Source organism: Bactrocera dorsalis, chromosome 5 (assembly GCF_023373825.1).
Source record: "Bactrocera dorsalis isolate Fly_Bdor chromosome 5, ASM2337382v1, whole genome shotgun sequence".
Classification (NCBI taxonomy): domain Eukaryota; kingdom Metazoa; phylum Arthropoda; class Insecta; order Diptera; family Tephritidae; genus Bactrocera; species Bactrocera dorsalis.
In genome coordinates this window covers 6,895,764-6,911,065 of record NC_064307.1, presented here as the reverse complement: position 1 = coordinate 6,911,065, position 15,302 = coordinate 6,895,764, and the positions used below count along the sequence as shown (strand labels likewise).

Sequence of the window (15,302 nt, the reverse complement as noted above, 5' to 3'; positions counted from 1 at the left end):
CATTGGTCTCAACATCCGCGCCGTTAGTTCTGCTTACTCCAGACTAAATAAGGAAGCTAAGCAGATGGGTCTGGTAGTGAACGAGGGCAAGACGAGGTGCTACTTCGGACTGAGTAGGCAATTGGTTAATAAAGTCCTCTTTTGACGAACAAAAACAAAACTCTATAAGTCACTCACTCAGCTGCTACGTTAGCTAGGTCATGTTGTCCGAATGGACGAAAATACTCCAGCTCTGAAAGTATTCGACGCAGTACCCGCCGTGGAAGGCAGAGGAAGAGGAAGACTTCCGTTCCGTTGGAAAGACTACTCAAGAACTTGGTTTTGATTGGAAATTTTGTATGGCAACTTTGTGCTGAAGCGGTCCGATTCCGACAAATGAGCAGTTTCTTAGGGAGAAAAGAATGTTTTAAAATTTCCAGATCGCAGTCTCAAAAGTTGAGGAACTAGTTTGCGTATAGACGGACATGGCTCAATCGACTCAGCGCGATAGAATAACACTATTCATCAAACAGCCTCTAACATCACAGTCGCAAAATAACAGCAAACTAATGTAATCATACGGTAAAAAATTGCGATGAAAAAAATTTTGTTTTCTTCGAACAAAATTTTGAAACTACCGAGCCCGCCCCGCTCGTATTTTGACTGTACAGTATTAATTATACGTATACACAACGGGTGCTTAATGGATCCTACTAAAACATATTAACCCAAAATAACGTCATTAAAAGTTTTGGGCAGCAAGCAACAGTCGAATGCTGAAAAAGTTGCATTAAAATATTACAAAAATTAAAAAAAAAAAAATTAGTAAATATTACCACAGTAAACTTCAAAGTGGAATGAAAAGTAAGAGCAAACTAAGCGAAAGGCAAGCAAACGTTACACAAGCAGCGCCAAGTAGACAAATCTTGTAGTCTTGTAGTCTTGAGGCTGGAAGCTGGAATGCAGAGCACTCACTACCTCAATGAGATTAAACTGGCACTCGCATGCAAACGCGAACCACAGTGCCACACTCGTGCATACAGCGAGCGAGACACATACATAATTGCGACTGAATAAGCATGGCGAGTGAGCAAGTATGCTTCGAGTTAATGAATAGCATGAAGTTGAAAATCTCAATTAAAATTTCATAATACAAAACTTGCATAACAAAAAGCAAATGAACGCTGCGCAACGCAGCGCACAAGACCGAAGTTGCCTATTTTGGACTGCCGGGTGGCGGCGCAGACTCCAGCCCCGTCGCATAACCTGCTGCAACGGCATTGCAGGCAGCGTCGCAGGCACCAGCGCGTAGTGGCCGAAAATAGTGAAAACTACGCAAACGCCAACAACAACAACGAAGCAGGCAACATAAATGCAATTATAAGAAAGTTGCCGGCTACCGTTACAACGCTCAAGTGCGCGTGTGAGGCTGCTGCCTATTGCCACGCGTCAAGTGGCATCAAAAATGAGAAGCATTTGCAACAGACACAACTCAAAAGCTACTTGCACACACATACGCAGGCAAGCTTGCACGCGCTTGTGCATACCTGTGTGACAAGAGACAAGAGGAAAGCATATTGTAATAGTTTTGAAAGCGTGTTGGCCATAATGGCAGCGCAAGCGAAGCAGGAAGTCGCCACAGCTGCCGCAGCTGCTGAGCTGGCATTCTCTGCGGTTGCACACAGCCCCAATTTCCATGCCAATTCGTAATCGTATTCCAGTTCGAGTTCCAGTTGCAGTTGCTGTTGCAATTGTTGTTGCTGCTACGCCGCCTCATAAATTTCTTTCTGCAAGTATCCATGCATCAATGCTTGGCGGCGCGGTGATTCACCGCCGACGGTGGCATTAAGGTTTACAGCTCCGATTGTCATATGCAACAATTCACAGCTAAGCAAATCCAGTTACCGCTTGCAGCCAATGGTCGGTGCGGAAAATCAGCGCTCCATCGCCCGCTGCCCGTTCACCACCTCGCGGCCGCTGTTACCGCTTTTGTATTGCACATTGCAATAGTTGGGTCAAATATTGAAAGTGTGACATCATTCTACTTTCAGTCGCACATATGTGTGTGTATGTGTGTGTGCACGTATTGATGGCGCGCTAATAAAGAAACGGGCATAAATAAATAGAAAAGTTTCGACAGAAGTGGGGTAGCTCAATTTGCAAGCCATTGTGCTGATGCGGAAAAGATAAAGCCAAAGCCCCAATTGTGTGCTTGTGTGTGTGCGTGTACGCTATTCTGCGATTTTCACAATCGATAATTATCATTAACAAAAAACGAGTTCTTTGCCGCTACCAGCAACGCAGCGAGCATAAGAGCTTTGGCAGATGGCTTTGTCTCGCGCGACCCAAATATTAACAAATCGAGTAACCCAAAGTGGGGTGTAAATTTAACATGCACCAGGCACTCGCATTATTGTGGATAAAGTGAAAATGAAATTGATAAAAGAGTGTTTGAGCTGACAGTGTTCGAATTTAGCATTGGGAATTGCTTGTGGAAAACCGAGGTCTAGTTTTTTGATTTCAACATTCCCTAATGCGACACATCATTACACAATACGCGGCCGATATTAAAGGAAGTAGTTTAATGAGCATGCCCGATGATTGGAATTGAAGTGTGCTCTATCTAATTCACGAAAAGGGAGAGCCCACAATCTGCGCCAACTACTGTCGGATAAGCTTCCTCAATCATAGCATATAAGGTTATATCGAGCATACTGTAGGAAAGACTGAAACAAACTAACTGATTTGACCTTATCAGTGTGGCTTTAGGCCTGGAAAATCTACAACCGGTCCGATTTTCACAATCGACAAGTCTTGGAAAAGACCCGTGAAAGGAAGTTCGAAACACATCACCTCTTTATCGATTTTAAAGCCGCCTTCGACAACACGAAAAGGATAGAGGCAGTTTCGATTCGCTATGTCTGAACTTTACATCTCCGCAAAGCTAATACGGTTAAAAGCTGATATTATGCAATACCAAAACATCCGCCAGGGTCAGGAAAGACTTCTCCGAGCTGTTCGATATCAAAGAGGCTCCTTCTTCAATCTACTGCGGGAGAGAATAATTCGAGTTGAGAAGATACAATCTTTTATAAAGGTGCTGCTGGCTGGTGTACGCCGGTGACATCGATAGCATTGGACATAACAACCGCACCGCAGAACTAACGGTTAGACAAATAAGCAAATAGAATGGGTCCGGTAGTGAACGAAAGTGAAATATCTCCTGTCATTAAACAAAAAGTCATCGCACTCGCGACTTGGCTCCTATGTCACTGTTGACGGTCATAACTTCGAAGTCGTAGATAATTTCGTCTATCTTGAAACCAGTATTAACCTCAACAACAATGTCAGCCTCGAAATCAAACGCAGAATAACTCTTTCCAACAGGTGCTACTTCGCACTGAGTAGGTTATTGAGAAGTAAAGTCCTGTCTCGACGAAGATAGACCAAACTCTACAAGTCACTCATCATCCCCGTCCAGAGTGCATAGACATGGACGTGACAACATCTGATGAGTCGGCATTACGAGTTTTCCATAGAAAGGTTCTGCGGAAGATTTATAGTCATTTACACATTGGCAACGGCGAATACCACAGTCGATGGAATGATGAGCTGTACGAGACATACGACGACATTGACATATTTCAGCAATGAGACAGTGGCTATGCTGACTAGGTCATGTCGTCCGAATGGATGAAAACAATCCAGCTCTGGCAGCAATCGACGTAGTACCCACCAGGGGAAGCAGAGGAAGAGGATAACCTCCACTCCATGTGAAAGACCAAGCGAAAAAGGACCTGGCTACACTTGGAATCTCCAATTGGTGAAAAACAGCCACCACATCTACATATATATCAATATTGCATAGAAGTTTTACGTGGAATGTAACCTAACTTTTCGAAAAGGCAGGTGAACATATTTTGCTTTTGATATATTAGATACATCCCATTCTTCCGGCACTTACGAACAACGAACCAAAAGGTATTGTTGTAACATATAAACATGTCAGTGGAGCACCTAAGTACTCAACGCATATACATACATATGTATGTATGTATGTATGTGTGTAAGTGGTGGGGCAATTAAAAGTTCTCACCGCACTGCTTCTTTAGCTCCAACCTCTCGCCTAAGAAAAGATTTTAGAACGTTTGATGAATATTCAGTAGACTTATTGGCAATTAAATGAGAAAGTTGGGTGTCTTAAAATCCACCAAAAAAAAGTTTAAGAATTTGTCTTCTATACACATACACACACAGCAGTAAAAACATTTATGGTCCCATAGACAAATGTTGGCAGCTGAAATCAAACAATTACATAAGTATTTCCATTCTGAGGCTTTTATTGATTAATACAACAGCAATTGTTCGTCAAGTAATTACCAACAACAACTTTGCCCTTTGCCTTGCACTTCGTGCGGCTTTTTGAGCCCGACAGCGCGTGTGAGCAACAAGTTCAATTGCAATAAATGAACCCTTCAGATCGGCAACAAGAAGCAGCACCGCCAGCTGCCGCATCTGCAATAGCAGCAACAACAAGAACAACAACAACAAGCGGTAAGTTCAAATATCTGGTAAGCACAGCAAACATAAATAAAGCCCACGAAGCAGCAGCATTGCCGAATGATTGGCGTTCGAGTCGGAGAACAACAAACACACACGACTCTTAGCAGCAAGTAAAAGTCGCACCATTAAAAGGGTGGCTGTAAGCGGAGAAAATCAAGTGGCAACGTGTGTTAAATGACGCATGAACAAACTAAATGCAATAAAACTTGATGGGTTGCAACAATAAAAACAACAGTCAATACATGTATGTAATAAGTAAAGAGGGGGCAGTGGGAAGCGTCAAGAACGAAAGCAGCAGATCAACGACAGCGGAAATATCGACTGTAACAATAAAAGCTTAACGAGGAAAGTCGATGTATTTGAAGACGACAGACGAATGCAAACGTGTGGCCAGGCCCTCGATAAGCATAAACGAAACGAGATCAGATAAAAATGCTTAATTCCTTTACAAACACACACATGCACACACACACACACACATTAATGTCAAAATGGAGGAGGGCCCCGCTTTCGCAGGCCCAGCTGCATCGGTCGGCTGCCAGTGCTAATGGGGGAAGCACCGACAGCAGACAGATTGACTGCAAGCGACGAGCGTGCTACTTACGTGCATGCTGCATGCAACAATTACGAATAGACGCGGCGGCATGACTGACTTTCGTCTAACCGCGCAAACGCAGTGAAAGCACACACATACATGCACACACATTCGCTTCCGAAGATAATAAAAGTCAATTGAATTTAAACGAAGCAAATGTGGGGAGAATGCCGGGTTTGAAAAAAAGCTGAAAATAAGTGGGAATGGCTGGTGAAAATGCAAACGAGCCAAAAGGTCAAGTAACTTCTATGCTCCAGCTGAAACAAAAAGCACAGCAGCGGGCATGCGAACGCCAGTGGAAGAGAGGCCGAATTTGTGGCGGAAGAATTAAACTGCAATAAGCACAAAAAGCTAATTATAAAAGTAAACATAAATCCACAGCGGTACACACGCGCTGACAGCGTATCAGCGTCCGACAGACAGACAGCACTTGAAATACAACAGCAACAACTAAATCGACAATGGCTGTGCGGGAAAGGTTCCAATGCGACGAAGCAGCCGCAAGGCGACAAGGCTCAAAAGTCAAGGCATTTACAAGCGAAATTTGAGTATAATAAATAAACGGGCGACCCGACAATCGGCAGCGCCGACACCAGCAGCAGCGACAAGTGCTAAACGTCAATGACAATGGGTGAGTGACAGGAAACACTCTGCGCCACTGCAGCCGGGAAACATGCAAACAAGCAGAAAGAACTGAAAGGTAAAGCATAAAAATATAGAATCTTGGGAACTCTAATGCCGTAAGCGGGAAGATGGTGCAGGAGCCAATAGCAGATGCGCGACTAATGACAAACAAAGCATAGCACTTAGTAAGACGCCGGAGGCACCGCTACCAAAGGTGAGAGAAATGAAAAATAGCAGTGACAACGAAAGCAAAAACTTCCACAATGACCGGGGACAGTGCGAAGCTGTAAAATCAAGAAAGCCGTCGCAAGTCAACTCAGCTGAAAGCTAGTGAAAACGACATTCTCCGCTCACCGCCACTAATTGTTAGGAAAATGGTGTAAGCGATCGCACAAGCACCCAAGTGACCCAAATTGTATGTAACGGGAAATTAATGCCGACTTCAAGGTGGCACAACGCACAAAGTCAATGTGAACGAGAAGCTGCACTCCGAGCTGACAAAGAAGTAAAAGAGAAAATAGCCACTTGGAGAGTTGTAAAACACTTTGAATACGCACAATAGACGGAGAATAGAAGTTCATTAAAGCTTTTGTGTGCTGGGAAGTAGACAAAGAGGCTTTGTCGATGCGACAGAAGCGAGGTGATTAAATTTTAATGAAGATACACAGTTGGCGAGATTTCAAGATAATTTCTTACACACAACGGAAATTACACCAAAAACACTATCTGTAGTTCTGTCTTTAAGCGCAAATGAGCAGAGCTTCTTTTGCTGACATACTTACAAAAGATGACCACGTTTTACTTGAAAAGGAAAGAATATAAATATTAGAACTATTTGTATCTAAGTGAGTGTACGAGTATGTGTAGAAATTTATTTGATAAATGCATAACTACTCGAGCGGAGGTTTTATTTCAGACTTCATATCCGCAGTTACTGCTAATATGTTAGCATTGCTTGTGAAAACTGGCGGTTTTGGTCAGGTTGCTTTAAGTATGTAAAAACTCGACAAAATCCGATAAAAACGTATGCAAAACACATATCTATATAATTACTAAATTTAAGAGATCATCAGGACCAACTCGCGCACCAATCTAGTTCACCCTTTGCCACCGATGGAAAGCAAGTTAAGCTCATTAAATACGAAACACAACAACGCTGTGCAATAACTGTTATTGGATCAACAAGCTGGAAGCAACAATAGCTCAATAATTTGCTAAAATGAACAAAAGAAGAAAGGCAGAATGGCAGCAAGCAAATTAATGTAGATACAAATTATAAAATATGATTCTAAGCTCTGAAAATCATACAATGAATACAGATAGATAATGAAGTGGAATTTTAATAGCATTCGCAGAATTCGCCAATGGAATATAATAATAATGAATTTAGGTAAAAATCATATGTACATATATATATATACATATCTATATGTATAACTGTTTATTATGCGGCAATTTGTCGTTAAGCGCTTACCATCCCGACTGCTTGAGCGGAAATTTGTCATTTCTCAAAGCAAAAGCAGAAATAAAATAATAATACGTCAACACATGAAATAAAAAAAAATAATAATTGAAATTAGCATAGCCGCCTCGCTTCTTTGCGTCTTTTCTGCACACTCGCCTTTGTCACTCTTTCGCCCTACTCCGATTGATGACTAAAGCGAAGTTGCAGTTCGAACCGTTGCCTGCCGAGGCGGAATAACCACTTTTATTTTCAAGCTTGACTTGTTTACGAAATTATCTTGTGGCTATTCGCTTTACATTCCAAGTGAGTTTCAGAAATAAGTCAAAGCTATAACAATAACAAGGTATGTTATCTTATATTTACTTACACAGCTGTACGTACGCGTACAGTATGTTTCAAAGGGTTAAACACTAACATCCCTTGTCATTGCTTTATTGAAACATTTATAACTCTCATTTATAACTCTGTCTCGAAACACAGTGGAAAAAGCTTCAGACATGTCAGAACAATGTACTACGGATATAACGGGATGCCTCTTGATGAATACCAGAAAGTGAGGATCGTATGTTCCAAGCTAAGGAGCATAATGAACTCCTCTCCAAGCAGTGTTTTCATAGAAATCATCCCTGCAGTCATCTGCTTGAATTGGAACCACCTCCTAGGAGAATCAAGAGGTCATTCCTCAACTAAGTCGACTTCATAAGACAATGCGCCGACCAGACTTCGGACGCAACTAACTTCAGTCATGAACTGACCGCGATTGTGGAGCCATAAGGAGCTTAACTGACTCGTTATCAATGAATGGCGTACTTGGAGCCGAACCACTACCCATTGCAGACGACGGGCTCGAGTCGCCGCGAGAATCAAGAGCTACCCTTGCGCAGCTTGGTTCTAGATACTGTAGCATGTTAAACTCCCACTTAATGGGAAACAACCCCGACATATAAAATATATGTCCAGCATGCAACGAGTCTCCGCATGACTATAGCCACCTCTTCCTGTCGTCCAACTCCGTCGAAACAGAACGTTTCCCGGGCCTTCCGCTGGATGACTTCGATGACAACTTACACCGCTACAACAACAACAACAAACAACTCCTTTTCTGGACCTCCCCTTAGGTGACCTCGACAGCAATTAATTTACGCTTTGAATACCCGCTACTACCACAGCCGATCTAACCATATGTAAACTTCCAACAGTCAGAAGAAGGCATCAGCTTTTTGTGAAATATATGTACGAAGATTGGAACCAACTCCGTACCACTTTTCACTTGGTGTAAGCTTCTTTTCATTGCATGAAAAATAAAGAATTCAACTCAAACGTCAAACGCACTAAAAAAGAAACGCGATTTTTTGAGTGTTTACACTTCATACGAATTTGTCTTCCTGTCTTCAGTGGGAACAAGGGCATGCTTGGTTGACTGGCACATATTGTTGACTTGTGTTTTATCTTTTCCTATCTCTTCGTACGGACCGATGAATCATTTGTCTAAAAAAAATGCAATTCACTTACACACTAACACACGCAGTACTTCAATGTTGGATTCTTAAGTGGCCGGGGCAAGACTTAGCGAGTGTTAAATCGTTGTGTCCACACACAAATTGGTGAAGACACCAGCCAACATAAAACAGTGCGAATGATCCGACAGAATTGTGCGAATTGAGCGAGAAAGCACAAAGCGAAGACGAAACCACCCGCGCTTTAGCTCCTACAAACAATCGCAAATGTCTCTTGAATCGGCCCCTTCAGTTGCGGCTCGCCAAGAAACGTTCCTTCAACAATTGCTTTGCTCGCTTTCGCGCGGTCGTGGGTAATACTCGCCGTCTTCGCTTGGCGTACATTTGACTTAATATTCAGACGGCTCTCCGCTTGTAAGTGCACAATTTGCTTGTACGAATTCGGTTCTGCTTGCTTGGCTATGCGCTGTTCGGCAAAGCTGGGAAGAATAGAAGACAAGATGAAAATTAGAAAACTGAAATTTGAAAATGCGCAAGTTTAAGCGCGTGTCACAGCAGAGCGCGGTCGGGCGCTGATAGTCGGCAATAATGGGCCGTCGGCCAGCCAACCGCCTGAGTGCCGAACAGCTGCGCGTGGATTTGCTGCATGACTGCATATTGTTGCCCGTTGGCTGCTTGTTGGTTTTATTTTTGCCTTTGTTGCCATGCTTTTTGACATTTGTTAGCTGTTTACTTGTGATGTTTGTGGTTGTTGCTCTTGTTATTGCCACTTTGGTCGCCTCGGTGGTTTGCGATTTTTTGCTCTTTTGCTTTTTGGCTCATGTGTAATTGTTTGTTTATCTGTTTGCTGTTTCTTGGTGCATATGTATAGTTTGTGGACCAGGCCAAAAGAGGTCATTTACTCGTACTTTCTCTCACGTACAAGTAGCCGCAAACAAACTTACTCGTATACATTCATACATAACGAGTTGTCCGAGTAGAATAGCAAACAACTAGCGGATAACTAAGAAACTAACAGAAGTTGCGGCGGTGGCCTGGAAGTTTTTGATTGCTCACCGCTCCACACTGCTCGGCGCTGCAATGGCTCATTAAAAGTTTTAAACGAACCACAGTTTCTAGCGGAATAATATCAAAAATAAATGTGAAATAAGTTGCGTCCAAACCGCAACGAATCGAAAGTAGACAAGTGTGAGGATAATTTTACATAAATTATTTATGGGTATACATATGTATGTATGTATGTAATCATATTGTAATTAATAATAATTTGAAATAAAAATTCTTAGTAACTATTTGTAGGCATGTACATATGTATTTTCAAGAAAATTTCGTGTCAAGATGGGTAAGTCACAACTTTTGTTGATTTTTTTTTTTAATAATTTGTTGTTTCGATCAGCTGTTTTCAGTGTCATCTGTGCCAAAAGTCACATCAAAATAATCATCAGTGTTTAACATACGCTTGTTTTTCTGAAGTACGTAAAGTGCAATCGGCCGGAATTATGCATTGATTCTTTGTGAGTTTTTCGCTAAATTCGCCTGGTTTAACACCGTGCGTCTTCTGGGGATTTAAGACTATTATTGACTTTAAGAACTGTTTCGAAGATTTGCAAAAATTTTAACACAAGCGTATTGGGTCCAAGGCGTTTATTTTGAGGGAGATGACATAAATGTTGAAGAATAAATTAAGAATTTTAAAATTATGAACAAAAACTTACTATGTACATACACAAGAACGTACGTATGTATGTATGTATATGTATGATATACCTCGAAAGCTTAGATGCAAAGTGGTAATATTAATTGAGCTTCACAATTAATGATGATTTTTTTATAACCACAACTTCCTTATATTTATATTTACATTTGTAAACTTCTAAGCTCTTCTGCATATGTATGTATGTATGTAAATATATTACACAAATGTATGTAGATACATACAATACGTAATAAAACCAATTGGGTGTACTCATAACATGCTTTCTGAATAATTTTGTCATTACAATTGTTTCAAAGCGCATGATGTCAACTTAATTGAAAGAAGACGATCGGCCGCAAAGCCACAGACAGCAAACACAGACATTACATTGCACAAATTAGACTTAAGCCACAAGTGCCCGCGCAGTTAGCGTCATAAATATTCAAATATTCTTACTCGGCTAGATTAGATTCGTCAGACAACTTCATAAACTTGTATAATTTTTTCTTCAAAAATTAAAACATATCCGCAAGTTATTTTAAATTATATGACTGTTAATAATTAATATAATTATTTATGAATACTTCCATGATTATATTCCAAAAATTTCAATTATAAATTCACTGCCTAACAATTTATACACATTTAACTAGGATTGCCCCCGACCTAAGTCGCATGGAATTTAACAAAAAAATTATTTTTCTGTACGCAGACTTTACAATAATCGATTAATTCTGTATTTCGAGTAAAATGCACATCGCAGTTTTAATGAGATGCATTCATTTTGATAATTTATTTTTGGTTTTATATGTACATATTTATTGCAATTTTCTTTTAACTATTATTTTTTTTTAATTTTTGGTTAAGCTTTATTCAAAATATGCCTTATAGAATAAAGGTGTGAAAAGCTGAAATGCACAAGAAAATGAACTTGCGAAAATTTAAATAAAAACTAAACACATGCATACATTCATTATGTGTGTATATATGTAAAAGTGCACAATATAATGTAATAATAATAACACTTAAAGTCAACACCATAAAAATGAGCATGACGAAACAGAAAACTGGATTTTAAGAAAATTAAAACAACAAGAGAATGTAAAGAAACCATAATAAAGCAATAAGCATGCCCAAGGTCGGTTGGTGGCGAATTCCGAAAAAGCACACATGCACGTACACGTACTGGTATAAGTACCAGCAGCAACATTCCGCAGCACACTCGGAATCTGGCCAGACCGGAACAGGCCATAGACCAAACCAAACGAATTTCACAAATCGCACGAGACCTACGTGTGTATGTACATATGTATGTATATTGAAGCAAGCAAGTGAAGTAAATAGACTTCGAGTACTCCGAGTGCCTCAAGCCAATTTCTTGGCGTTTGCAAATGAGCGCAAATGCAAGAAAAAACACGATTTGTTTTACGTTTTCACTATCATTTTGTTATTTGCCTTGCCAAATTGCAGAAGTTGTTATTTGCCTTATTCATTTTCGAATTTGTTAAAGTGCAGACAAATCGTTGTAGGAATTGATGTTGAGCGCCTACTTGCACTACTGCATAACTGCCAGCTACCGACTTGTAGAGTGTACAGTGATGAGCAACGTTTTCAACTTCAGCTAGAGTAAAGCAGCGCCCACGCGTAAGGCCAGTGGCGCATACTAAAAGTCAACAGGATGACGCGTACTCTTGAATTCATCATTTTAGTGGTTAGGTTTGATAAAGACCTTAGTTGATTGCCAGCAGCACCTCATTTTCTGCATCAACCGACCAGCCGAGTTCGTTAATATTCATTTGTATGCGAAGAACCTACACATTTACACCTGCAGGATTACACATTTTTGTGCTGCTCACTTTGCCTTCTTAGTTTGTGTTTTATATTTGCGCTGCAACTCGTTATGTACATACATACATACATATGTACATGCATATAATATGTTCCACTCTATTCCCAGCCAATCCCATTACATAAATTCTATAATTATCCCAACTCTCAGCGCGTTCTTCCAGGTCTATTTTTGTATTCTATAAGCTGTGCGACGCAACCAGTAGAGCAGCAAAAACCACATTTTCTCACGTCATCTCAGAACAAGAAGTCGAGACAGACAGATATCACAGCATACAGATAAATTAATTAAATAAAGAAATTATGTTAGTTCTTTTAGTGTATTTAACACTACAGATGTTGTATGTGCTTGTTGCCCAGACGCCGGTCCAGCGAGTAAGCCTACAAACCGGCTCCACGAGCAGCGACTAACAACTCGTTGACTGCCAGAACGACTTCAAGCGCTTACAGCGTAAATCTCTAAAATATACTGTTCATATACAAGTATGTCCATATGTATGTACATATGTACTTTTGTAGCTAGCGGCCTGGCGTGTGTAAATCGTGCTGGTAATATGAGATCAGGAACTAGCCAACGAGTTAGACCCTGCTGCTCCACAGCATTCGGCGGGCAGTCGGCAACCTAAGCAGCTGCGTCACCACACCAGTACGCTTAGCCCCACTAATCTGTATGTGCACAATTTTGCCCGCCAATGTACATATGAAGTAGCAGGCCTCCACTTAGCAAATTGCATGCATAAAAAGTGATTTGATAATTTCACGAAATTCTTTATTAAAGTGCAAAACTTTTTTTGCTTATAATGCCAAGCTTTTCTATTCAATAGGCATTCAAGCAGTGCGGAGCAGTGAATGGTAGAATTATTGTAGGAACTAAAATAGCTTTCACAGTAAATTAAGCTGCAAAAAAACGCAAGCAAAAGAACTATTTGTGAATGACTTCCAATTTGTATGAGTACTTATAGACATTTGCATAGATATGTACATATGTATGTACAAAAGTAAGAAATTGCAACAATAATTCGCTTCCGGTCTGCGGTTATGACAATTCTACTTTATTGCAGAAAATGTATGCGCAACTGCACAGCAATGTAAAAATTTATGTATGCTCATGTGTATGTATGTATGTTTTTATATTGAAATTAGGTCTAAGAATCCTTTCAAAAAAATTCGGTGTGTGTACACCTGCACCAGGTAAAGTTAATATTAATTGCAGTCATCAGAATAAAATAAATGCCCACTCAACTCACTATGCACATACATATGTACATAAGTATACAAATAAACAAAAATTAATTGTATTTACATAAAGCAAATGCATAATGATTATATAGGAGATATGCAGATCGGTGCCTTCCCAATTCAAAGTAAAGGAAAAAATCATAGTAAACGAAAAATCTGCGCTTTACGCATAATTTTGTAGGTAAAATTAAATTCATATAGAAAATCAAACAAAACGTTCAGCAACATTTTTACTCTTAAAGTCATTGTTGTCTTATCACGTCGGGGTTGTCTTGTTAGTTTCGTCGTTTGTGTCTTTGTTCGTCTTTCTCACTACGCGTAGCACAATCGGAATATTTTTAAACAAGCACATTAAAAATAATTGCAAAAAAAAATAAAATAATAATGAGACACACGGAGTAAAGAGAAATTACATTTCACATAGAAGATAAATGCAACAACTTTTCATAAATGCATAATTAATGGAAATGTTCTTAACTCTTGAAAAAGTTCCAAACAACAAAGGCACTGCCAATTTTTTGGGCACACCTGTTGTCCCGTTTTTACACATGTCAACTGGGAAACGCAACCAGCTCTGAGCGGCAAAAAACAACTAATAAGAGTTTATGAATATGGCATTTGTATGCACAACTAGTTTCTACCTGTTATTTATTTATAATTATGAAATGATTAAGCGAAAGGTCAAACTTAAACTCACTTTATCCAAACATTTCAACTCTTCGATAGGATACACCACTTTCTGACAGCGAGCACAAGTTTTATTCATTTTGCGACTGTTCTTCTAGTGTTTGGTTGCGGCTACTAGTATTCCCTTGCTTCGTTGTTTATTCGCCTGTTGATGCAGTGGATCGCGCGTGCGCACTATAGTGTCACCTACAGATGCTATTTTTTGTTTTATTATAATTCACGTTTCACCGGGATGTGGCTCAGTAAGCCCTGCAATTCGTGTAACTTGGAACTGCTTTAGGAAATCAAAAATCTTATTTGTATTTACTCAATTATATCACACACACTAAACTCGTTTCAATTTTTAAGACTTTTGCATTGGTTCACCGATCAAATATGTATTTTGCAGAAAATTTAGTTCCAAATTTATATTGTAGTAAAATTTCTAATATCTATTGGTTGTTTTCAATAAACTAAAGAACTGAAAAGTGACTGAAAACACCCAACAGACCGAATGTAGGAATTCAATCAGAAAAATCCAGTTGGTGTCAGCCGATGTTGTTTGTGCACTGGCTGTGTTGCTTGGGTGAACCTTTACAAGAATTCGACTTTTTAGATGTGCTCTTTTCGTTTACACACTTTTTCAGCTTTGCCAATTCGTTTCTGCTCTGTGCACTAACCACTAAAATAACAAAACGCGAAACGATCGACGGCAAATGGCTGAGCCCAGAACCAAGTTATAACCAATTGGAAAATATTTATACCTTCCGCAATGGCAAATTTTCTAATTAGATTGTCACTATTAAGTAGTTTTCACTAATTGCACTTTGTTATTTATATTTCACTAATAATATTAACATTCCCGTGTTCCTGCTGAAAGGTATATTTTTAAATTTAATAAACGCTTTTTAACTGCTACGCGATAAATACAAAATAGTAAGTTCACTACCAGCGCAAGAGAAAGACTGAGTAAAAGCAAAATTAAAAATACGAACCAACTGGAGTCGCTCCAATTGCCGCCGTTGGAGCCAACACAGAGTTGCTTTTTATGGCATGCGGAATACTTAATATTGAACACTTGTGGAATAATATTGTACAATCATGAATTCATTTATTGCACAAAGCTTATTTCGGCTTACCAAATGAAAAATATTAAATGCAATAATATAT

General features: G+C 39.8%; 1 protein-coding gene across 6 annotated transcripts in view; it reads right to left on the bottom strand.

The window, feature by feature from the left end:
• The window catches only part of LOC105223423 (LIM and SH3 domain protein Lasp), a 56,640-nt gene extending 41,531 nt beyond the window's left edge, over positions 1-15,109 (bottom strand). For 2 of the 6 annotated variants that reach the window (XM_049457306.1, XM_049457307.1), the window contains exon 1: positions 14,164-15,109. In XM_049457306.1, coding sequence (XP_049313263.1) covers positions 14,164-14,232 — 69 coding nt within the window. In that variant the 5' untranslated portion in view covers positions 14,233-15,109. The remainder of the gene's footprint in view (positions 1-14,163) is intronic. The other 4 variants (XM_049457303.1, XM_049457304.1, XM_049457308.1 and 1 more) reach the window with 4 other exon arrangements.
• Positions 15,110-15,302: the final 193 nt, after the last annotated feature.